This window comes from Lingula anatina, chromosome 3 (assembly GCF_051362555.1).
Source record: "Lingula anatina isolate TDL-2025a chromosome 3, LinAna3.0, whole genome shotgun sequence".
In the NCBI taxonomy this organism is placed as follows: domain Eukaryota; kingdom Metazoa; phylum Brachiopoda; class Lingulata; order Lingulida; family Lingulidae; genus Lingula; species Lingula anatina.
Genome location: NC_141769.1, coordinates 20,100,279 through 20,123,398, shown reverse-complemented (window position 1 = coordinate 20,123,398; position 23,120 = coordinate 20,100,279). Strand labels below are relative to the sequence as shown.

General features: G+C 36.6%; 2 protein-coding genes across 4 annotated transcripts; both read right to left on the bottom strand.

Moving 5' to 3' along the window:
* Positions 1–897: 897 nt before the first annotated feature.
* LOC106161170 (uncharacterized) lies at positions 898–8,027 on the bottom strand. Of its 3 annotated transcripts, none has more exons than XM_013538042.3 (9): positions 7,843–8,027; positions 4,986–5,089; positions 4,591–4,626; positions 4,204–4,440; positions 3,710–3,931; positions 3,134–3,504; positions 2,837–2,942; positions 2,541–2,644; positions 898–2,185 (listed from the first exon to the last, which is right to left on the bottom strand). In XM_013538042.3, exons 2-9 carry the CDS (start codon positions 5,080–5,082, stop codon positions 2,081–2,083), a joined length of 1,278 nt encoding a protein of 425 aa, XP_013393496.1. In that variant the 5' UTR covers positions 5,083–5,089; positions 7,843–8,027; the 3' UTR covers positions 898–2,080. The 3 variants fall into 3 exon arrangements, with proteins under 3 accessions (XP_013393496.1, XP_013393495.1, XP_086865177.1); XM_013538041.3 differs by lacking the exon at positions 7,843–8,027 and adding an exon at positions 7,420–7,609; XM_087009051.1 differs by lacking the exon at positions 7,843–8,027 and adding an exon at positions 7,428–7,566.
* A 9,349-nt stretch (positions 8,028–17,376) lies between these two features.
* Positions 17,377–22,942, bottom strand: LOC106159393 (uncharacterized). The gene is made up of 9 exons (XM_013535674.3): positions 22,704–22,942; positions 21,898–22,015; positions 21,426–21,526; positions 20,587–20,728; positions 20,078–20,172; positions 19,648–19,753; positions 19,112–19,196; positions 18,206–18,401; positions 17,377–17,925 (listed from the first exon to the last, which is right to left on the bottom strand). Exons 1-9 carry the CDS (start codon positions 22,845–22,847, stop codon positions 17,824–17,826), a joined length of 1,089 nt encoding a protein of 362 aa, XP_013391128.2. The 5' UTR covers positions 22,848–22,942; the 3' UTR covers positions 17,377–17,823.
* Between the last annotated feature and the right edge of the window lie 178 nt (positions 22,943–23,120).

The following is a 23,120-nucleotide window of genomic DNA, read 5'->3' as shown; positions in this document are numbered from 1 at the left end:
GCACGATATTACTTTATTAACCTTTATAGAAATAAACTGTTTCTTTAATCAAGTATTAACCTATTTGATACTAACTCGGTACTGTACAGGTTTCGTTCGCTAGCGTCCATGTACGTACCGGTACTTAGCCAATCGACGAACCTCTACATACTGTAGTATAGGGTGATATTAATAACGTCATTTTCTCGGTCTTCCCTATAATAGCCTATTAGGATTATGGTTAACATAAATTTTATTTAGAGAGTTTATTCTTAGCCTGGCTTTTTCTCAATGATTTCTTTACCATTAAAATTTGCATTTTTTTGCCAGTTTTTATATAAAATATGAATCTTTACGATGCAACAGGCTATCAGTTAATAGATTGCAGGCGCGTGATATTTTTTAATTATTAAAATTATTATTTATGTTGGTATTCATTTTCCGTTGTTTTTTATTTTCATGGTACATGTATTATTTTTTTCCTTTTTAGTCAGTGAAAAAATGGGTTCGTTACTTTGGTTAATTGCACGACTATATATTCAGTCTATATATTCAACTTTAATTTTAATTTAAAAAGACTTGTTTTTTAGAAATGTTGTTTTAAAGAAATGTATTATTGCTTGATTTGGCGCCCTGGAGAAACCAATGTACATATTTCTGTATTCTTATTGTGTGTTCGCTCATGAATGTGTCTTTTTCAAATAACATTGCAAATAGCAAATCTGCACAGTAAAAAAGGCTGGAAGGTTTGAAAAGTGAGGACCCAAACAAATTGATTTTGACGTTTCAGATTTTGAGTGTCCACAGAACAATCAAGACAAAATCTGTAGAATTTCCTTGAGAGAGAGAAAGAGAGTGAAAGATCACACAATTTCGCATTATCGGGCATTCATTCATGTATCAACACGTGACTAATCATTAATAAACATTAATACTTTGGTTTATTTTAGATCAAATATGCAAACGTATAAATATAACTATCCCTAATACCGTACATTAATTATTATATGGATTTTAACCAACAAAGTAACTGGTGAGTAAGTGGACCGTTTTTTAAAAATAAATATATAATCGATGTACGGCTGAAGTACATAAACACAATAGACAAGACAATACTGTTGCAAATGCACCATGGCTTGTAATTCCCAGAATGATTTACACACATTTTGTAAATAATGCGACTGCATTCCATGTCTTATGTTAGATTTCAATGATTACATCGCTTACGTATACACACATACGCTCGCCGAGCATAATGACTGAAGAACACGTGTCAGAGGTGGAATGATCTGAAGAATTAAATAATGTAAATATGATGGTATTTTTACCGAGCAGTAAAATTAAACGTAGGGCATCTGCCAGAGGATGACACGCCTGCGGCCATAGCAAGAATTAATGCGGGAAACCACCTTACAAAAATAATCACTCTGTAATACTTCACCGTAAGCACTGGTGCGCTATCTAATTTTTTTGGTATTTTCAAACAGCCTTGCAATAACTAATCCTAAGCATACATTCACTATGTCGGTAAGATTGGCATAGATGTGGCGGTGTGGCAACGAACATTCTAAGAGCATTGCCAGGTTTGTGTTGCAAATACTGATTGAGGTTAAGCGAAGAGCAAAGCGTCATGGCGGTGAACGAAACGGACCGTACTCGACCCTGTCGATTAGGTCACACCTTCAGCCGCCTTGTTAAAATTAAGAAACCTGATCATGATGTGAGCTCGAAAATTTGAAGTCACAGGAAACCCTGTAAAACAATGGCAGGTCTGAAATGTGTCCCGGGTGACAGAACTACGTACAGTTGCCCTTCAGGTTTGCTCTGACGAAACCTTTGGTTTCTACAAATCCCCGTCGACAATTAGACGACCCTTCCTTGGAAAGCGGGGACTTTACATATTATACGGTAACATTATCGTAACATAGCTCTAGAATTAAAGTTTGATTGATTTAAGTGTGCTATTATTTAGCTTCTAATGATGATGGTACGAGCAACAGTTCTCATGAAAACAACAGCCTGGTCCGTATCCGTTATTGTCTGGTGATATCCGTTATTAGTATAAGGGGTCACTAACAACGTCACCAAGCAATTGCAGTTCTTAGCCGATGGTGTATCCGGAGTAGGGGTCCATCTGGATGTTACGTACTCCAGCGTTCAGTTGTGACACCTGGTTGTTGTCCATTGGCCAGTCGTAGATTTGCAGCTGAAATATTAATAAGATGGAGTTAATAAAACATCACATTATCTGCTTACAATGTTATGTTGGATATTTACATTAAAGGTTTAGTGCCTTGCCAGGATAAGTGGAAATTTTCGTCCGGGGAAAAATATAAGATAACATTTAATGGAAATTAGAGTGGCATTAGGATTTATAAGAATTTGTCACAAAACTAAAACATCCAGTTTATCTCGCACTACAATGTGTTATGCAACAACGTAAACGATTGCAATTATATTTGGTAACTGCTTTTAAAATGAAGCAAATTGTTCCGAGAAAAATCAATAGAATTGTTGAATAAAATGAGATAAAATGATAGAAAGTGCTGTCTTTAACTCACCTCATCTACGGCTCCGATGATGTTGGTACGTGGAACGCCCTCTTGGAACTCACAATGGAGATCGCGACCAATAAGGAGAGGGGCCAAAGTGCTTGGGATGATACCTACATTAACAAATAAAACCATTTTTATTTTATTACATATATGGTATAATAAAGTATAAAATTTTACTATCAAACAATGAAATGCTGGATAAAAATGAGTAATGTAAAAACTTAAGATCGCAAAGAAAAGAAACTGTTATTTTAATCGTCATTTTCAATCTTAAAAAATGAAGTTCAAAAACATAAACTTACCGACAGCGATCTCATCGATGGCAATCCTGTTGTTGACGAAAACACGCACTTTAAGACCATCGTACACTAAAACAACGTGGTGCCAAGCTCGTGGATTTTGGAGCTCCTGCAAATCAAAATATTAAAAAAATTACTACATAAAATAAAACTTAACAAAATTATCATTTCTTCTGACATTTTCCTTACATTGGTCTGTATTTATTATGCTTAAATATCTGTATTTATTGAAAAAGTTGTTTAGATTCGGAAAAGAAAAAGAAAGAAAGAAAGAAAGAAAGAAAGAAAATGTCAACTCACAGATGTGGCAATATTCACGGTGACGGTCTGCAGGGTGGTGTTGCTGGCGACAATGATCTGACCGATCAGACGGCCATTTTGGTAGTTAAACTGGATAGTGGGGACGACCTGGCAGTCGCCGTTGTTCAGGAGACCCTTCTTTACATTGGGGTTGTTATCGGCAAGGCTGAACCAGAACGACAAAGTGAGACCGGCGCCCCATGGGTAGTTGTTGAAACGTGGGATTTCTACGTGGGAAGTTCCGTTAAAGATGGCGGCGCCGTCGACCTTTCCAGCGCCAACACCTACGCCGTAACCGTCGATGTAGAAGTTGTCCACAAGGGTGATAAAAGGGGTACTGTCAAATGGAACCACGGCAATTGCTTGGCGAGCTGAAATAGGATTGAAAAAATATCGTTAACATCAATAACTTTACTTGGGCCTATTTTGTAGATACAGCAGGCCCCTTCGCCATATTTAATTCACGGAGCAAAATTCACTATTGTTCATTACGCACAAATATTAGAATTAGATAGCAATATATTACATTTTTGAACTTGCAATTTATCCTTTTGAATAAAACTTTTGTTAACTTACGAGGAGTTCTGCAAGCGCAGATGGTCAGATCGAAGATCCATGGTCCACAGCTGACTTTTTCTACCTTGCGCTCGTCACCCAAAAGCTTCTCTCTGTAGAAGATGTTCTGACCGCCTGGGACGGCGTGGTAGGTCCAGCCGGCGGGGTCATTAGCGGCAACACAGCTGCCAGCGAACTGGGGAAGAATGGTGGGTCCAACAGTGGTGGTTGGTGGTGGGGGTGCTGAAATATGGCAATACTTGGGTTAAGAGAATTCTGAAATAAGTGTCTAATTGGTTTTACCAATTGATGTAAGACCTGGGCAGAGAAACAATATTGTGCATACTATGGTGAAATTTTTTTAATTAGTTTGACCAATAGACACCACGCGTTCTGCGTGTGTATTGACAAGGGCATTGGATCTCAAATTACTTTTTGGCCGGTGAACTATTTAGCTTAGTAATATTTTATTTCAACCCTAAACGGAGAGGACATATGTCTTGCTTGGAACTTACTAGTTGGTGGACATCTTGCTACTCCGGGTGGGAGCCTCGATCCGAAACACTGTGCCAGAGTACAGCTAACGCATGAAGACACTCTCTGCTCCCAGAGCGAGCCTGAGGCACAGCCCATCCTGAAGGCGATAGCGCGGCCGTACTGGTCTTCGCTACAGTGAAGGTAGGCGCGGCAGTCGTTAGGGTCCTCGTAGTAACCAACTCCGTTACGTGATTGGATACATCTACGGCAATATTCTAAAAACAAAAAGGGTACTTCGTCGTTAATATATCATCATATAGGCAAAATGTATAATGAATTCTTTCAGAAAAAATATTCCCCATCATTTTTCCTTATCTACAAAAATATGATTACTATTTAATTATTTTGTGAAGTGTATAACGTACCTGCATCCTCATCGACGTCATACTCCTGTTGTGGAACTGGAATAAAACAGAATACATGAAAATGCTAATATTCTGTTTATCGTTTTCACGTGAGATTGATAGAATATATTAATAAGGGCATCATGAATTAAGCACGCATGCAAAAATTTTCTTAACGCACAACGCTTGACATACAATTTTAGTTTATTTATAAAAAAGCTTAATAAACAACGCATTTCTTAGTTTGATTTGGCTGCTTGATATATATATATATATGGCTTTTGTGCAACAGGTGATTACTAGGACTGAGAACTATTCAAAAAGTTTCGATTTGTACAATACATGTTATTTGAACAATCGATGCTTATTTTACATGTGCAAGTGAGATCAATTTCAGCTTGAAAAGCAAAGTCTACCTGGGAGTGCGCCTGGGTTGGTTCCTGGGTTAGGAAAGTTCTGAGCCCTAACCAGTAGTGCCTGGGACACGAACGCCACGATCATGAACACCTTCATCTTTGTTCTGAAATGATATTGAAAGGCGTCTTACTATACCATTATTATGGTCAGGAATTTTTCTTATAATGCATAAGTGAATGATGGTGAATGATGGGAAATTAATTGTCATTATGAAAATCAGTACCTACTATTAAAGCAGAAATATATTCTTATAATACATGTGGAAATTTTTATCTGTTTGCAATAGTTATGTGTTTAAAATACAACTGGCAAATATAAAGGTTGGTATCATTTATCACCAACTATCAATTCTCACTTTCTTTTTGCAGTGAAGCCTGCTGTAACGGAAGCTTCGAAACAGGCGCCCTCCAAAGTGGATGTATATAAAAACTTCAATTTGGGCCTGTGCGACCGAGAGAAGTAGAATAATTTCAATGGAAAATTCCCTTCACCAAATAGGAGGAAACATGCTGAATTTTGAGATAACGGAAACGCGGTGATATAGTACAGGTGCTACAAGTGCGGTTATCGTACCACGCCATACTGCACAAAGACCAGCAAAGCGAGATAACGAATGCTAATTATCATAATTAGATGCAAAGAAATGTTATTTTACAAATCTCCTTCATCTGATGATAAGGCATAGCATAATATTAAATAATATAAGATAATCTATATTAAGAGTAGGCGACGTCCATTTACCTCTTTTTGACAGGACCGTCATTTTTGTCAAACTACTAAGTTAGTTTTAATGTCGGATATATTGTTTTTTTATATCAAAAATTGTTTTAAAGTGGCGCGTTAATCCCTGGGAAAGCACAATTATAATCAATAAATCAGTTAACGAGAAGTTTTGCCCCACGTTTGATTTAAACTTTTGCGAAAAAGCACAATGAACCCTGAACATGGGTCATTAAACAAGGTCTCTAACGGTATCACAGAAGATGGGATGTTAATCTCCCCCCTGTCATTACTGCATTGTCTTTCTCACATTTTAGGAACCCCTTAACACTGCTATCACAAAATTATAATAAATCACAACACTTGTGAAGATGTTATCTTCCTTGGACCGGACGCCGTCCATGGGCTGACCAGACACAGCTTTGGACTATCTTGATGATAAAAGCGCTCTCTGTAACACGGAGGCTGTGAACCTGAACGCAGAGTTAGCTGGAGCTCGTCGTTTTGATCACTAACTGATTTACCGACATTATCTGAAGATCTGCTTCTACTGCAGTGACTTAATGCAAACCAGGGGAAAAAAGACACTTGGTCACTTACTTTTGCAAATAAATTACTTTATCCATTTCATCTAGTGGTAATTAATTTTTACATTTAAAAATGAAGTCACTTTTATTGGTTTTCATATGATTTTGGATGTAACTTGAATGAAGCTAGAGAAGTGCCATTTTAACTAAGCTATATAGCTGCTAATCTAAAGTTTACACAGGCACATCTTACGAATAGGATAAGGATGAATTTGCTTACCGCAGACACGAGCATAAATCCATGACATGGACGAGAAAAAATTGCATGGGTGAAACTAAATTTTGTGTTTTTATGATTTTTTTTGTACATCATTTGATACACTATAATCAATTAAAGTTTCATTTGCATATACCAGAATAGATGAATGATTATTCTATTAAATCCTAAATAATTACACTAGTGAAAGCATGTGCTATCGCACGGACTGTCTGACTATCTAAAGGAAAGATTATAGACTTGATGGAAACTACCAAATTGTGATAAATCAAATCAAAATTGCAGTATAATAAACGCACAAAAGAGGTATTGCCTAAAAACTGATAACAATTATGTGAATTTCCCTTATCTTTCGTCCACACTAATTAACCAAGATTACTTCTCATTCTGAATGTGCATTCTTTAAAAGATTTTACTTCCACCGATGAGCTATGTGTAAATTGCTGGTTACTTAAATGATGTCGTCGTAGCTGTAGCTTTCCTGTCTCAGAGAGCTAGGAACATTTTCCATACATCAAAAAGCGTAATCATTGCAAAATATAACATGTTTTGAGGGGGGTTCCCTTACTGGTTTGACGTGTAACAAAGAAAACAAGACCCTAAAATTAATTAAATGTGATAAATTCGTTGCTGGCAATTCAACTATCCTGAATGGTGTCGCTTCCAAAATTGTCTAATGTAAATTCATTCACTAAAAACACCGCACAAAAAACACTGAGCTTTAAACTTTGCATATATCTACATCATGCTTATTAATCTCAACGCTCGTTTTATCTTGATTCGAAAAGACTACCGCCTCCTTTACTCTACTCAAATGTCTGGGCTTCGTTTCAGAAATATCGTTATTGCAATAATTGGACAAAATAGCCAAAATTACATTTGTTATTTTAACTAATATTTTAAACTTACCTACGTACTGGTTGCACAACCTTTTCACTTGTTTGAATGAGAGTTTAAAAAGCCTAAACCCTTTCAAAAAGAGCGTTGTAAAATGTACCTAATAAAGTTTCACTCTCCGGGTTCATCGATCAACTGGCTTCATATGTGGCAGAATCGCGCTATTTATCTAGTCAACTAGCAAGGAAATTATTCATGCAAATTACCCACTGAGGTCGTGTTTTCCTTAATTTGTATTTCATGACTAACACGGCGCTGTCTTAGGCGGGTCGATTGCATGATGCGCCTTATCATTTGACTCCACCGCAATCTTAACCGCGTCATTTAAGTGTTACACTACTGTCCGCCAAAATTCCATTTACCTGTACGCAGAATTGCAGCTATTTCGTTAAACACGGTCCTTTGAGAATAAAGACAAAGAAAAACTGAACTCACTTTTTAGTTCGCCTCAGACTGCTTTCCAACAAAACCAGATGATGGCCTTCGACACTGAGTGTGATGCTAAGGTTCCCGTTATCCTACTTATATACACCCCATACGGCCAAATGCAAATGAGCGCGACGTTAGACACGTATCTGACGGTTTCATTGAGATATTTCGAAGCGGGTCGCGCGAGCATTGTAGTGTAACGAAATTCCGCAAGGCAGCAGTGCGTGGACATTCACTTATAATTATTGGCACGAACCATGGCCAACGCCATGGCCGTAATAGAGCGGTTGGATTAATTAATCAGCGAACACTTAATTAGAATGGGTCTGTGCATTTTTGTCGTAGACGGATAAATCATTTCCCTAATAACATATATGAATATATATCATTTTCAGACATAACAGAAGGAATGTATTTGAAATATATATGTAGATTTAACCGAAAAAACTTCTATTATGCTGCCCTGTTTTGCGATACTGGTTCTTCGCATAACTTTTTACAGAGATGTCTTGCACAAACGGATTAATAAAACAAGTGCATATATTAATTCAGTTTTAAAAACTTTGGGTAAAGGATCTGTGTGTTTGCAGAACCAAATATATTTCTTAACTTTCACCAGAGAAGAATCTGATACAGTGGTATATAGCTGTGTATAGATGAGGACTTTTTTCTCCGTTGTTATATTATATTTTGGGGTTACTTCAGACGGGTTTACCCGTCTTAATTATGTGGTTGTCGCTAGATTTTATCTTTGATACTGGGCGGATAGCCTATAGACCCAGAAAGATTTAATGTAGTGCGGAGGTTCTTCATTAGGCAATGCTATAATCTCCGCACCATGGAACATGAAAATTACACCCCCTTTTTACAGGCGTAGTGCAGATATCAGCCACTGTCATCTAACTTGCGTCTAGACGTTTGTGTCAGTTTTTAAGTCATAATATGCGGTTAACGTACTAAGAGTAAACGTAAGAGAGATGTATTTTTGAGCGGAAATGATACTTGGATGTTACACATACAGTATGTTCATTAGGGACATAGGACTGCTGCAATCTTTTATATTTCAGTTTCTTTGCCAGTTACCAAAGATGATGAAATGCGGAAATCTTGCCAGCTCTTGAGGTCGAACCCATGGATTTGACGAAATAAACATCAGAATCAGAATCCACTTCCAGTGTAGTGAACAGATGTTATCTGATGATGCTGAACCGAAAATTGAATCTGAGACACGAAATGTCGCGATCACACTTAAAACAAAGCTTGGGATATTCTTTAAATAGAATACAGTCGTTGAATATTCGAATCTAGTTGAGAAAATACCTTAACTGCAAAGTAAAGACATCATTATCATGGAATAGAATCGACACTTGATGTCTTAAATTCCTCATTTGCGTTCTTTATGTCAGTAGCGAAACGCTTATGATCACCCAGATAGGCCCATTTCAATTGTTCCAAGGGATATATGATATTTTAATTTTAGTTAAGTATTTTCAATTCAATTTTCACACACCAAAAAGAAGGCCCAGATATTTCTTTTGTTTTTAATGTTCTATAGTCAGAATTTCGATCTCTTTAGGGAAACACAACAGCGTCAAATTATCCAGGATACTTTATAATGTCACTTTAGACTATACAGAGCTAATAATTTTTCGTTCAACTTGCATTTTAGATTCATTATAAGATGCTCTACTTTGGCATAATAATCGTAACTGGTCATCGGGTTTATCTTTTATCTTTCGCGCGTGGAAGTTCTTAATTTCAGATAAGCCAGAGATGACCTTTCTTTGAAATGTATGAATTGCGCTGCGGTATGTCGGAAATGTCTTAGAAAAGAAAGAAACCCGTCTTCAAGTTCGCGTCATGAAAATTGCTTGATTTCATCTTTTGAAATCATTAACAAGTTTGCCATCGATTCATTTTACTACATTCACGAAAGGTTTCTACAAACTCAATCTACCCGTCACGCAGTTGGATTTAAACCATGAGCAAATATGCTCTAAATGATAATGAAAATGAATAATAAACCTTTTTTAAACATAACATACAAGGCAATTTGACACCTGTTAATACTATTTTCCCCATGACACTCGCAGGGATATTGTTTATTTTAGGGCTAGCGTGTATTTAGTCCTGTCCAGGGAAATCTCCCTTTTCATAAAGATCACTAAAAATTGAAAGAAAAAACATGATAAAATTGAAAAAAACATTAATACACAACAGGCTTATGTGAATAGGATAAACGGCACCAATACGGGGTAGGCACCTTGTTTCAGTAAAATTTTCCAAAAAAAAATCTTTTTCCACTCTCAAACTGCAACATAAAGGGGAGTTTTACTTGGCGTAAAACTGGTTCCAGTAGAGTTTGGGCTAAGTTTATTTCATTATTTTAGAGGCAGATTATTAGGATATGTTACTTGGCAAAATTTGGGGCTTTTAGCAAAGTGTTGCCCAAAATTCCTGCAAATTTCCGAGAAATAATTTACCCTGCAAATGAGAAACTGTTTTAAATATGAAAGGAAATATAGACTTCTTACAAACTTGCAACAAATGATGCTCTTGCAAATTTGCAGCCGATTTGCATTAACATTTTTTTTGCAACAATCTACGGACAGTTTCTTGCTAACTGTTTAGGTCGCACGAACTTGCTGTAAACTATCCATGTATAATCCATGTATAATTCCAGTAAATCTGGATAATAAAAAAAAGGTCTACAAAATAAGCTACTGTCGAGTTAAGAGGCAGGTGAAAATAGCCTAATATTTCTCCATGCAAATATATGCATTTCAAACTATAATTACAACACGCCTTTCTGAGACAAATAGGGGCGAACATGGAAGAAAACGGTAGTGGGCGGGCATTTAACACGGCGTTTTCCGTCAAGATCCTCCCAAATCGGAAGAGGCTTGCAGCCGCCAGGAATGGTCACGGTGTTGGCGATGCGAGGATATTTAGGCTAATTGCCCAGCCCCAGGGTCGCTCTCTGTTAGATTTTATCAAATACAACGGACTAATTCAAAAACCTGGTATGTCCTTATCGGTAGGATTTCTTTTGTACCCGTTTAGCGCGCCCATACCTCGACCAGGGTCGCTGAGGATGCAGGGCGCTTTTTCATGTAGAATTCCAGTCTTCGCAGTTGTTGTGTTTCATGTTTTATTGTACGCGCTTAGATCTACACTAGATTATACGCTTTCAGTTTTAACTTTTGTAAATAGAAAGCTCTTCATCAGAAGAACGCGGTGATCAGAACGCCATTCTCACTAAACTAGACAAGGCGTGTTGTGCCTCAGTTCAAGCTTGTAAGATCTCACTGCTGTAGAGATCGTATCGGAATTGATGTCCGTCACGAAATAAAAACAACATTCAGCAAGACATGTTTTTCTGCGTGCAAAATATGACAAAGAGCTCAGTATAGGTTGAATATGATTGAAATCAGCACAGTTTGTTTTTTACATCTAGAGGAAAACGAGGACACATCTATCAACTTCACTTCTTACATACATGTATGTCATACAGAACTACAGTGAGAAAAGATTGCGTACGCTTGACATTGCAAGACACTACCCCTTAACTACAGAATAGCTTATTACGATAAAAAAATAATAAAGATGATAGATAACACGAGCCCCGTTAGCTACAAGTTATGGGCGGACGCTTATGTCGCAAATAAATTCAAAAGGTCGAGAAAGTTGATATAAAAACAGTGGCCAGGAATGCAGGTCAATATAAATGGAAGTCTTAATATGAAAAAAAAAAAAAGATCGTGCGAAAGTCATGTACGGAGAAATGTCAAATACTGTGAAGAACACGTAAAAGTTATGAATATGAAAAATTGTATGGAATGTGAGTCAATGTGGAAACATTTTAAAATGAAAAAAAGTGGAAAAGAGTATAGGGTTTTTTAAATGAATGAAAAATAGAGAAATTTTGCAAAATTTAAAGAATGTAAAAAAATAAATATATTTAAGTATAAAAGATATTGTAGATGTAAATTCAGCATATTTTACCAATTTTCTCTGTTCACAGGTTATTTCTCATTGCAAAAAAGAACTTCCCCTGTATAGATGCCCGTCACCAAGGATACCATTTTTACTTCAATATATGGGATGGCAAAATTATTTTTACATTTTCCAATGAAACTTGGCCACATAATTTGGGCAAACTGATTTTTCAAATCAATTTCCACAAAAGTAGCGTCAAAATTCTGTTTAAACGAAACGATAATAAAGAATATTTAACTTTTTAAAGATGAGCTGGTGACTTCCCTTCTAATTACCTTGAAGTTGGCAGTTTATTAAATCAACTAACATTTTAAGCATAGAATGTCCCTGTTTATAACTGAATATTCCAGTGCATTCTTTCTATCATGTAATGTGTCAGTGAAAACTGAACTGTCCTTATTTCATTAGACGTAGACACAAAAAAGAGTGAAACTAAATGGCGTTGGTTTTAGTTCTCAAAACAATTAACAATAAGGCTCCAGACAGGGTGAGTGCATTCCATTACTATCGTTCATCAATTGTGAAAGATGTGAAGCTGTGACCAGTACCGGGTAGAACCGCAGACATTAGATGACCTGAACAATTCCGTCCTGACCCGTAAACAGACTGAGGTTGACCATCAAAAAGGTGTTGTTAAATGAGCTAAAACCAGACGAATAAGTATGAATTATTATGAATGATAACTATGCATAGTTCCTGCTTTAATTGTTGTGTGTCGGTGACTTCACGAGGACGAATGAGGCAATGACCATGAAGTCATGACAGAGAGGAATGTATATATCTAAGAGTTAGAGATGCCCAAGAATGTGCAGATTTCGTATCTTAATGTGGCTTATGACGGAAGTGACGGGATTAACAGCCAATTCAGGCATAATCTTAGGCTGTCAAATTTAATTGTTGCTATCACTTTCCGGTCCGTTCCTGGCATTTGGTTGCATTATTTAAATGTATATAAGTCCAAAAGGGTACTCCGTTCTTTTCTTAGTATGGGAAAGCAGTAAGTTCTTGTGCTCATACATGTAGTTAAATTTTCTTTCGAAGTGGAAAAGCAAGGGGTGCATATAACCGATCACCTGACATAGGAAGTGTTCTTTAAAATGAATATTAAAGCTCATTTTGAAATACTGGTAAGTGCAGTAAAATTGTCGATTTTCTTTCTTTCTTTTTTTTTTTTTTTTTTTTGCATTAAATTCTACAATCGGTTCGTAATTTCATTAATTTCGTCATATCTTTAAAAGAAACGTCGAAATAGAAGTATAACAATTTGGAAAGAATGATCAAATTCAGTTTCATTAAAATATGTATGGTAGCTCTTATTTTGCCTCTTGAACAATCGCACGTGGGACGGCAAAGGCTTGTAAATTTACTTTTCCAATAACTTTTCCAGTAACCTTGGTATGACCACTACAGGCTAGCGTGCAGTGTGACATCAAACTAGTGGCACAGCCACAACTGCACCTTATGAATCTGTGTACCTCTCCTTTTAAAACTATGTTACATGTATTAATATATAAATATCAATAAATATGGTGCTATTTATTTTGTCGCTTTGGATAACCAAAACTTCACAGCCATTTTACCTTGCTGTTATCAAATATGTTACCATAGAATGAAAACGCACACGCATTCGAAGGTTCAAAAATACTACATTCTATATATAGGTACTACCGCTCCCGTCGTTTAAAAACATTGTTTTTCAAAAAGATTCAGATTATTGGCGACTATGGAATATACAAAAACAAAATGGAATGTGTGTGAATTTTCTTAGAAATAGGCCCATTTCACATATGTGTCTAGTGTATTTCAATATGAGGACTATGGACTTCATTGCCAAATTTTTTACTTCTTCCAACGCTAACACGAGCAAAGGGAATCTCTCTGGGGTTAAAAAAGCTGTGATGAATTTCTCATAACAAAACTTGTCCCTATCATTACATTGTGAAAACCACCAACGTTTCGCGTGCTCCTTAGTTACCTCCGTAACAAGCATACATAAATAGTCAACTTGAGCAGTAAACTTTCCCGTATCTGCAACATAAGGCACGTGATTTCATCATTATGATGTCATATTACCAGAGGACCGCAAGATACAGATTTCGCTGTAGTCTAACCAGGAGTTTGTTGTTAAACTAAATAAGATGTGAAGTTGATTGCAAACAGCCAAACTTGAATGTTAACGTCATACTGTGAACCTGATTCAAATAAGTCTAAAACCGGTTCAAAGCTGGGCCTAGGTGCTTGATATGACCAGTATGAACGCATCCCTAAGTAAGAAAGTAAAACATGCATGGAACATGGCTATTATGTCATATGTCCACCGTGGTTGGTAGCACAGGATGATTTGAGGGGCACTCCTTGCTAATACGAAGTGGAGGTTGTGCAATTTATTACGGAACTTTTGTTTCCCACTCAATGTTTTTTTCTTGCTCTTTTTTTTCATGGTTGACCAAATAAATTAATTGCAATAAACATAAAAGAAATTATCTGTGTAATTCACATAACAAAATGCGTCTTTTCTTTGTGTGTTATTCAAGTGGAATATGTTAATTCATAGATATTAGAAATTATCTAACTAATTGGCTTTTTCCTTCCTGTATAATTTTCAGTAAAAAAATTCAAACAAATCGGGAATATCTATGGATCGACGGTCAATTTCTAGTATATCTTTAATACTGTCAAAAATGTTTTGCTGTTAAACTGATTGACAGCACAGAAATTTAAGTCAGTTTTATAAATGTTCTTTCTGTCTGCATTTCCTGGACAGAAACAACGGGAATTTTACCTCAACAATTAAGTTTACTGGCCGATTCAAGATATAAGTCATCCGTACGATCAAAGTGCCATTAAGAAATAATAACACATGGTTGACTTTCCCGGTGGTACATTTCACCACCCATAAAATATAATAAACCACTTAAAACGGTATTTCCTCTTTTGTAATTGGTTGGTCACACATTGACAAAACCGCGAGGTCATGGCTTGATCTAAAGCAAACTACGAAAGGTCGAGTCATCCAAATTTGCCCACCGCCTACAAACTCACCTAGTGCTTGTATTTGTGTTTCAAAATCACGCCCTTCGAGGCGACGTTTTATTGATAAAATGATGATAATTTCCTTGCTTAAATCCCTATGTGTCCAGTGATTCAATAAGCGATTTCTGGTTTGCTTTACGCAATATGCTTGTCTGTATATCACGAAAACCGCCGTCAGTCGTGGTCAATTTGAAGAGTCGGATGGCCAAGATTTGCATAATTATTTCGGAAGAGGACATTTAGTGACGAGATAAACCCACTCGCTCCCCGCGGAAGGAACCAAGTGTCTTGATGAAGACACGAAGGTTCGGTTATCTTTGGGCACAGGTAAAGAAATAACCTGCTTGTCCCGGAACTTAGGGGTGGGGTGGGGGGGGGGTCGGACGTTAAAAATTTGGTGATCATTGTGAGACACACATAGACACGTATAACACCCCCCCCCCCCTCGAGATATGAAAAAGCTTCAAGAACTAGCCGATAATTAGAGTCAAGGTGTTCGAATTTAGTCTTAATGACCCTTGGATTCCCGATGATCTAGTATAGTGCCAAGGATGAGCGAATATAACTTTTTTAACTTATGTATTTTATCTACACCTGTTCTTGGTTCACTTTAAACGTGTGTGGAAAGCCGCGAAAAGAATTTGTCAGTAAGAATGAATCATATGCATTTGCAAAGGGGGATTTCCTAGACAGCTGTTACCTATACCTGCAAAATACCTTTTATTTAAGTAAACAATGTTTCAAACGGCCCAGTGTGATTACAAAGTAACTCTGTCGCTGACTGACTTCCTTCGGCATAGCTTTAATTAGTCATAGGTGCATTTTGTACTCATGGCCTCCGCTTACTTATTTTACGCTGTATAAATTGCGTGGGCAGCTTATGAGCCTGGCGGTCCCTTGACTCTGTGCCAAATTCAACCGGGCAATGTAGAAACCACTATACTTGGAGCTTTGCCTAAAAGTAATAAATGCAAAATGTGCTATTTTACATGTACCAAGAGACAACATGAGCCCTGTCCATGGAGATATTTTCTGACAGTCTTCCAAATTATCTATGTTGATCCATCCTCCATTTTTGATCGTCTTCAAACAGAAAAATCAGATACCCGTCAATGTAAACTTGAAAATCTGACCGTCTTCCGGAAGACCCAGAAGACGGCCTAAATCCGCCCCTGCCGTCTAGACAACTGATAAAGATGAGGAATAACCGATTTTGAATACCTTATTAACATCTCAATAGACGACAGTCTTCCAGTGAGACTAGAAAGCTCATAGACATAATACCAAGTCCATGTGGTCAAAAAGAACTCATTTATCTATTATCTATTTATTAGATTACATGTACTTAATTTAACCATTGTGTGTTCCATAACCATTCTTATTATGACGAATGGAATACTCCCCACGCAAACATTATACAGTACTAATAGCAGGAACAAAACAACAATGATAAAGAAAACCATCCTAGAAATAAATAGGTGTACATAATTGCAGAAGTCTAATTACAAGAACGAATTTCTTGGGCTTGAATGATGAAACCGTTATTTGTAAAATGCACTGATTCTTCGAACCAGGCCAAGAATGTGTGATACGAAAAATATATCATTTTAAATTAAAATTGAAACTTTTACATGTAGTATACATGAACGCGATCTTGGTTTTAAAATCATCTTTATTGGTATTTAAATGATAACGAGAACATTTGGTGATATAATTTACCTGTCGACGGAGTCCCCCTACCCGGTGACGTCACCTGGTTCTAGACAAGGGAAGCCACGCCAAGGGGACAAGTGTTTTTAGTGATTTTTGACCGGGACTTGTCTGTAGTGCTAAAAAGCACAAGAAAACCGTGTCATGATCTTACAAAAAAGCAGCGTCTGTTTCAATAAGCATGACTTATTATTTATTATTTTTTACAATTCCTAAGTTACTGAAGTAGGATTGCAGATTGAGTTTACAGGACACTATCTTTTTATCCGACAATGCGTCATTCAATACGACTTTAAAGGCGATTAAGTAAATCCACCCACTGAATTTACCTGAAACCTTCGTTTTGTTTTGTTGTATTCGTTATTAACCTCTCATGGTAAACCCGCATGGAGGCATTGAGATTTTGTCAGATAGGGACAAATGATAGAGATGGAACATGTATTTGCGGTTCACCACATAGCATACAGAATATATTATATTTTTTATATCTTGTATTCATAAATATATTGTGCATGCTATATTCTTCAAAGGTAAACACCGGATACTTAAAAATAAACGCCAAGGCGGTAATATCGGGTAGCTAGTGTGCTATTTAAGGAGATAAGGCAGCTATTTAGGTAGATAGTATGGTATTTTTGGAATATTTGACCGGGTTAACGACGTTTTGGTAGGGTTGCATCCATGTTCTTGTAACATTTTATCGTTTAACTTCACGGTGACTGACCAACTCCTTGAGTTGTCTGACATCTTTAAAACGCTACTTTTATTTGCCAGCTGTAGTATGAATGTAAACTGTAATGTTTTTAAGGGCACCACAAATGTTGTAGTGATTTTATTACTCATTCAGTTTCAGAAGATTTTCACACAATTCGTTAAATATCAAAACATGCAATGCTTCATTCTGTATTCCTGAAAATACACTTCTTTACTCCGTTTACTTGAACTCTACTTTTCAGCAGTAATACCTATAAATATAGATCTGTAAATTCATTAACGCTGAAAATTTTAGTATTAAAGCTTTTGTGATGGCTGTGCTCGGTCCTCATTGCAGTAGGAGAGACTGATTGCTTTTAGCACATTACAATAGTTGAAGCAAAAATATACGATTGCTTTGTCTATTCCTTGGGACAATTCCATATATACTGTCGTAGTTCGAGTCATTTCATTCGGGCTCCCTCGGGAGTTTCCGTATTTGGAAAAAAATACAGAAGTAACCGAGGTTTGTCTAATAGTTTGGAAGGTGACTCAGTTGCGGAATGCTTCCGTGTGACGATTGCGGTGAGTAATTTCCCACCTTGAAAACCAAGGCCCTGTTACTGTTGTGTCAAACTCGTCCGTTTCTTCATACTGGAAATTAAAAAAAAAAAAAAAAAGATTTTCATTATCACACGTTCTACATCATTCCAGTGAATGGCTTTTGGCCTTTATTTCAAAAATTAGATCGAAATCGGCCTAAATTGTAAAGCTATGCCTGCTGTGAATCTCAACCAAACAGCGTTTCATTCTAGTCTGTTTACCCCTTTTTTAGTCTTTAAAACATAAAACCAGCGTTCTTCTACCGCGGTACAGCGATACAGCTCGTCTGTAAACACCCCTTGAGAGTACGCCTTGAGAACATTAACTTTACCTTCTGCAGGTGCTTCTTCTGCCATGCTTCCTTCCTGTTTACCGACAAGAATTTCTTCCAGTTTGGGGACAGATGTGGATTGCTCACTGATCGGAACAGGATGCCCTCCGCAATGTCGTAAAAGCCCCACTTCTGGTGCGGCGACTGCCAGCGAAGATCCAGGCTCCAACGAATGCGAGAAGACATGTTGGGTAGACTGAGAGATGTTGACATGAAAAAGGAAGGTTAAATAGAACAAGAAATAGCAAAAAGTCGAAAGACAAATGAGCGTGGTGTAAGCAATGTTTGAGAAATGGAGAAAAACCTATTATGTTGACGCCAGTACAGAATTGCAAAATAACGTACAAAATATTTCTAAATGATACGTGTAAGTTCGCAACTATGCTTATGATATTCATCATTTTCATATGCAGGGATTTATATTTTCCCTTAAAGATAATATTCATACTTTTCATTAAAAACAGATAGGTTTAACTGTAATCATTAATCTTGTAGTTTAAACAGCACGAGGTTTGTTCTTCGTTGCCCAATATTTAAAGGATAATAACTCTTCGTATCGGCCAAAAAATGAATTTTCCTGGAGTAAACAACAATTTTCCCATAATTACCAATGGTTATTGAATCCATTTTTACATGCAAAGTTAGTCCCTAATTTTTTTTCTAAAAAGGTTGGTTTTTTGTTAAAATCTCTTAAGAGATTTTAACAGAGCATAGCCATCAATAGTGATCACGTGGTCTAAAGACAAGCTAAGATATCAGAATAATAGCTATAACTGCCGTTTTTGCGGTATCACAGAATATATTATATTTCTATGAGGTATTCACAATGTTTTTATTGTTAAATATAGATCTCATACGAAGAGTTATTATCCCTTTAAGAGTATAACGTGTAGGTATAGCGCTCACCTTCTGTGCGGAGTTAAATTGTGGAAAAGTAAGAACCCGCCGTAGGGGACGTCACACGTGACCACGTCTTCCTGAATATTTACTCCTAAAGATTGATTTACAAAGATTTAACTTTGAATTTTTTTTGTCACTGACAGAGAAAGATTGTGATTCAAGGCTATTGTAGCACTGATCAAATTATAAGTATAACTGCAAACTTTGTGAATGAATACATTTTTTCGCAGCGATCAATTATCTTTTTTTATTTTCGATATAAGTATCTTTATTATTTTAACTACAAAAAGAAAAAAAAAAGAAAAGAAAGAAAGAAAGAAAAGGAAAGGAAAGGATGGTCAGATCTGAGCTTCAACGTATAACTGGATAAACAAACTTTACAGTGATGAAAACTAATATTAAAAAAATGAATTAATTAATGAAAGCAAATCTTCCCAAAAACTGCAAATTTTACATTCACTAAAACACAACCTTAACTACTAATACTAAGACTCGTAATCTGTGTTATAAAACAATGACTGTGATCATTCTCCACAACCTACCTAATGTATTTTCAATGTCCTTCTCATCCAATACAACGTACCACGAGGACTGGAAGGCACATGTGTGGCGGGCTACTTTCCCCGCCCTGTGAGCACGTCTAACAACCTGCGAAAGAAACCGAAACGTAATTTTCGCATTTAACTTTTATGAAATTTATTTATATTATAACAATAAACTTCCATAAAATGCTTCCGTCCTTTTTTTTTAATCTATTTTTTTACAGAATGAGCTAAAAAGTGAAATGCATTAAAATTAATAATATGAGTGAGTGTGCGGCGACAGATAGCGTTAGGTTTAACCTACATTTGTATAGCTAGCAAACACAGGACTTAATCATAACGTTCTTTGGTTATATAAACGTTATGGTAACGTGATAACAACGTTTCGTGTTTGCCAGGAAGGACTGTGGACAACCAGGACAAACATAACCTGCATTCCTCCATTCTGAGCATTGGTATCCAGGAGCGGGATCCAGGCGGTAGGAATCAGATGATCATACGAGTCGTTGCTGAAGTAGGCACTGTCTGGAAATACGAATTACGGCTTTTGAAATAGTTCCTTCATTATCAGAAAGCAAGTGATTATACATGTATCTTCTATTATTGACGAATCAATTAGTCAATCCATTTATTCATTTATTTATCAATCTATGCATTTATCTAATTATATTTTTTAAATGTCATTTATCAATCTAGTAATTCATTTTTCATTTTTTATTCGTGCCTTTTTATCAGTTGACTGTGTTAGCGTGTACTGGCTTCTGCTGAGTGTAGAAACTGTATGACTGTACGCATTAGTGAACTCGGTATGATAACCCAGTAACACCGCGAGTTTCGGTGATTCTAGCAAACTAGCTTGCACTGTCAGTATGCCACTGGAAACTACATAGTGGTGGTTAGTTTTCACAGATTTCAGGGTTGAATTCATGATGCCCATACCTTGATGCCAGGGGATGGTCCACAGGTTATTTTTGGGTGTCTTGGTCCTCAGGTTCCAGACAGGATGGCCCGCCACATCCGGTCCTACCAGTTGCTCCATCATATTCAGCAGGCGTTCGTTGCTCCACAGGTCGCCTATCGCCTGAGAAAGTCCAGACCATATATATATATATATGATAAAAAAGAAATAAAGAACAGCAATTATTTTGCCCCGACAGGTGTTAATGCATCTTCAGGGGGGTTGTTTATTTTGGTTGCTACATGTAAAGTTGTGTCATAAAGACATATTGTGATGTCTCTGAAAATGGGTATTTGATTGTTGCTTTTACCAATGCTTTAGGATCAGCTATTACCTGTTTAATGTAGGTTTAAACTTATTAATAAAGAAATTTTCTTTAATTTCCCTCTCTGTTTGGGCTGTTTCCCTAGTGAATTTATAAAATAGGAATACCGTAAAGTCCTTGTTTTTGTTCATAGAGCATTTATTCGTTTATTCGTGGGTTTGGTTGTTAATATGCGCGTTAGTGCTAAAAGATCTGCGGGTAGTGTTAGTAAACGCCTAATCCGTTTATAAGGACTGGAGCTGTAGGGGAGCAGGTGGGTGGGTGGGTGTGTGAAAGGGGGCGCGGGTTAGAAAGGGCGAAAAGGCCGTCAACTTGATGTTCGCTGATTAAAATAAAAAGTAAGAAAAAACTAAAACGACCTAAATTGGCGGATGTCTCCCGCAAAGTACACATTCTTACAGTTTTTCAAAGTGTAATATTACATTGTAACTTTTTAATACGCTTTACTAGCTACCTTAATTTATTTCACTAGTTTGTCACTGATCACTTGGATACCTTTTGAAACGTTCCAGTTTTGAACATAACGATAGATGCCCCTGGAAAATCCTCTTCTAACTTAGTAAGTCGCTCAAACAGACCGTACTCCGTGTAAAGACCTACAGTGAGAAAGCAACACAAAAGCAAAATAGAAAGATTTCTGCAAACAAATAAAATTTTGATCTGAAAACGCTGAAAAACACGTCTTATAAATAAATTAATGAATGAAAAAATCAATTACGAAATAATATGAATAAACAGTAGGAATGGGTATATATTTGCGTCATTGGTTATTTTGCCATTTTGTTAGAATCATGCACCTTGCATACACACACGCTATGCAATTCCCAAATGTAGACATGACTTTCTATATATTGACTACATGTTATATTTGTACTACACTCATTTCATTAATTGCGCAATACATTAAATAATGAATAACTGTTTCGATGTTATTTTTTCAACATCAAAGAAAGATAATATAACTCACTTTTTATTTTCCCTGCGTTAAAAAGTTTCATCGCTACGCCGTCTACTAGAGCGGCGACTGCATGTTTCACTGGTTCTAACTCTTCAGAGGTGAAAAACTTATCCACAACTAAATATCCCTACAAACCAGCGCATCGATATAACAATAATGATATTTATTAAAAATTAAAAATCCAAATATATTCAACAGACTTTAAAATGTTAAGTACAAGTTTTAAAAAATGGTAAAAACTATTTTTTAAAATTATCAAATATTTCTCCAGTATAAAAACCCATAAAAGACGTAAAAACGGCACTAAAGAGCCATAGCGTGGATCGTTTTAGAAACTTGCCCCTTTATTCAACACATTTCAGTTAAAATGTGTAAGTGAAAAAAAAAAAAACGTGATTAATATTTGTAGACGCATTTATCTCTTTTGCATTAAATGTTTTTTTGTCATTAACTTAAAATAATTTTCTATTCTAAAAACTCAAAAATTATTAGATCCCACTCTGCATGCTGTCGGTTATAATATTCGCAGAGCATTTAATCCGTGAGAACAAAGACATATGTTGCTTTTCAGGTATAAATTATACAGTCCATTTAATTTCATCAAAAAGGTGGCCTATACGAGTTACTAATACAGTGTATTTGTATATCATTAATTTGAAAAGGATTAAATATCTTTTTGTTGATAAATTTGTTTAAGAATGCAACAAATGTTTAAATTACTGAAATGGTTTAGAAGATCTCGACTTCGGAGCACGGTAGGATAAAATGTTGAAAGGGAAACATAGACAGAAATGACACAAACTGTAGTACGATACCTCGCTGAAAAAGAACTTCAGTTGTTCCTCCGTCAGTTGCCCTGGTTTAGGATCGACAGGTTGAGGGGGGATGGTCGTAAATGGCTCCGGGTATGTTTCTGATACCTCCCCGGGGAAGGTTTTAGCTTGGACCTCTGCTGCCATCTTGTCGAGGGACGTTTACATGTGACAAATCCGTCAAATATGGGTCACGTTCGATAAGGGTACATGTAGCTCCGTGAAAAAAGACCAATATGGTTGAAGGCACGATTGCAGGCCCGTAGCCAGGGGGGTTCGGGGGTTTCGAAAGAACCGCCCTTATTGCTAGGAAAAGGACCACTCTGGGTAAAATTTGATCTAGGTACATGAAGTTTTTATGGGAAAAGGTTCACTTTTTCAGAAAAAGAACCCCCCTTTTGAAATTGCTGGCTACGGGCC

Coding starts and splice junctions, on each gene's coding strand:
- LOC106161170 (XM_013538042.3), bottom strand. CDS start 5,082: ATGAAGGTGTTCATGATCGTGGCGTTCGTGTCCCAGGCACTACTGGTT. Junction 2,943..3,133: donor CCGTGAATATTGCCACATCT/GTGAGTTGACAT, acceptor TTTGATTTGCAG/GAGCTCCAAAATCCACGAGC. Junction 2,186..2,540: donor TCATCGGAGCCGTAGATGAG/GTGAGTTAAAGA, acceptor TTAATATTTCAG/CTGCAAATCTACGACTGGCC.
- LOC106159393 (XM_013535674.3), bottom strand. CDS start 22,847: ATGGCAGCAGAGGTCCAAGCTAAAACCTTCCCCGGGGAGGTATCAGAA. Junction 22,016..22,703: donor TGAAGTTCTTTTTCAGCGAG/GTATCGTACTAC, acceptor GCTGGTTTGTAG/GGATATTTAGTTGTGGATAA. Junction 17,926..18,205: donor AGAAGAAGCACCTGCAGAAG/GTAAAGTTAATG, acceptor TTTAATTTCCAG/TATGAAGAAACGGACGAGTT.